The sequence below is a fragment of the Humulus lupulus genome, chromosome 2 (genome assembly GCF_963169125.1).
Source record: "Humulus lupulus chromosome 2, drHumLupu1.1, whole genome shotgun sequence".
Lineage (NCBI taxonomy): Eukaryota > Viridiplantae > Streptophyta > Magnoliopsida > Rosales > Cannabaceae > Humulus > Humulus lupulus.
In genome coordinates, this window is record NC_084794.1 from 249226047 (window position 1) to 249227730 (window position 1684).

Here is a 1684-nt window from a genome sequence, read left to right on the forward strand (position 1 = left end):
GAGCATATATTCATCAATAAACACTTGAAATCCAAAAATAACACAACATTATCATCAAGAGTATCAATAATTTTGAATTTCACCCATAAAACTCAAGAAAACAAGTAAAAGGGAAAAAAAAACTTGTAGCAAATCACTTACAATTAGAAACCAAACTCTAAATCATGACCTTAAAGAAGAGTTGAGAGGAGAAACTCTTACCAATATGCTAGAAAGAACATAGAACCATGAAGAGAAAATAGTGAATCTTGGAGAAAGAAAAAAAATATATATGACAAAATCGGTGAAATTTCGTGTTTTGGAGAGTTATAAAACTCTCAGATCTCGTGAGCGCTACTTATCTCTTTTCTGCCATTTGAACGGCGTCTGGCGTGAGTGCGCTCTCCTCAGCTTGGTTGTGATACCTCACATATGCGGTTTGGGCCTCTGTGAGCGTGGTCACGGCCCTCCTGACACGGTCACGTTTATGGCCCAGAAATGGCCATTTTGTTTTTTTTTTTTATAATAAATTTTTTTTTCTTTTCTCTCTTATCTATTTTTTTCCACATATATTTTTTAACGATTTTCATGATTCAAAGACTAAAAAATAATCCCAAAACTAAACTAAAAAAAATAAATACTAAAACTGAAAAACAAAATTAAAAATAAATTTTCAAAGTAATTCATATGTACCAACGAAAACAAAAATTTAATAAACAAATGGGATGCCTCCCAATAGTACTGTCGTTAACGTCATTTAGTCGGACACTGAATCTCATTTTCATAATGGCTTTAAGAGGAGGACAGACTTGGCTTGATCAATGGGACCACCCAAGTATGGCTTAACTCGCTGACCATTCACTTTGAACATTTTATTGTACTTATCTTTCAATTCCTTTGCACCATAAGGGAAAACATTCACCATTGTATATGGCCCTAACCATCTCGACTTCAATTTACCTGGAAACAACTTCAACCTAGAATTGAACAATAACACATGATGCCCAGGTTGAAGCTCCTTGTGAACAAGATTTTTATCATGCCAAGCTTTAGTACGCTCTCTATAGATCTTAGCGTTCTCATAGGCCTCGTTACGAAACTCGTCCATCTCATTCAGCTCCAAAGACCTATGATATCTTGTTGTTGGGGCATCCATATTCAACTCTCTCATTGCCCAATAAGCTTTATGTTCCATCTCCACCGGAAAATGACACGCTTTACCAAAAACTAACCTGTAGGGTGGCATGTCAATCGGAGTCTTGTATGCAGTCTTGTATGCCCACAATACATCATCTAGCTTCTTAGACCAGTTTTTTCTTGATCTGTTAACTCTCTTATCAAGGATACTTTTGACTTCTCTATTTGACAGTTCCGCTTGACCATTGGTTTAAGGATGGTATGGCAGGGCAGTTCTATGATGAACACCATAACGAGCAAGCAAGGCATCCATCATCTAGTTACAAAAATGGTTGCCTTCCTCACTTATTAAAGCCCTAGGCATGCCAAAACGAGTGAATATGTGCTTGTGCAAGAAATCAAGTACCACCTTGATATCATTTGTAGGTGTTGCAATTGCTTCCACCCATTTAGATACATAATCCACCGCTAGCAAGATGTACTTATTGTTGTAAGATGATGGAAAGTGTAACGCCTTAAACTCCAGGGACCGTTACGGTGCGCATTTTAAGCAGTGCTAAACTCACTA

At 37.1% G+C, this 1684-nt stretch overlaps 1 protein-coding gene across 1 annotated transcript; it reads right to left on the minus strand.

Annotated features, from left to right (window-relative positions):
* Positions 1–760: 760 nt before the first annotated feature.
* On the minus strand, positions 761–1225 carry LOC133815348 (uncharacterized). Its single transcript, XM_062248200.1, has one exon. The coding sequence runs from the start codon at positions 1223–1225 to the stop codon at positions 761–763; it is 465 nt and encodes a 154-aa protein (XP_062104184.1).
* Positions 1226–1684: the final 459 nt, after the last annotated feature.

Coding starts and splice junctions, on each gene's coding strand:
- LOC133815348 (XM_062248200.1), bottom strand. CDS start 1,225: ATGCCACCCTACAGGTTAGTTTTTGGTAAAGCGTGTCATTTTCCGGTG.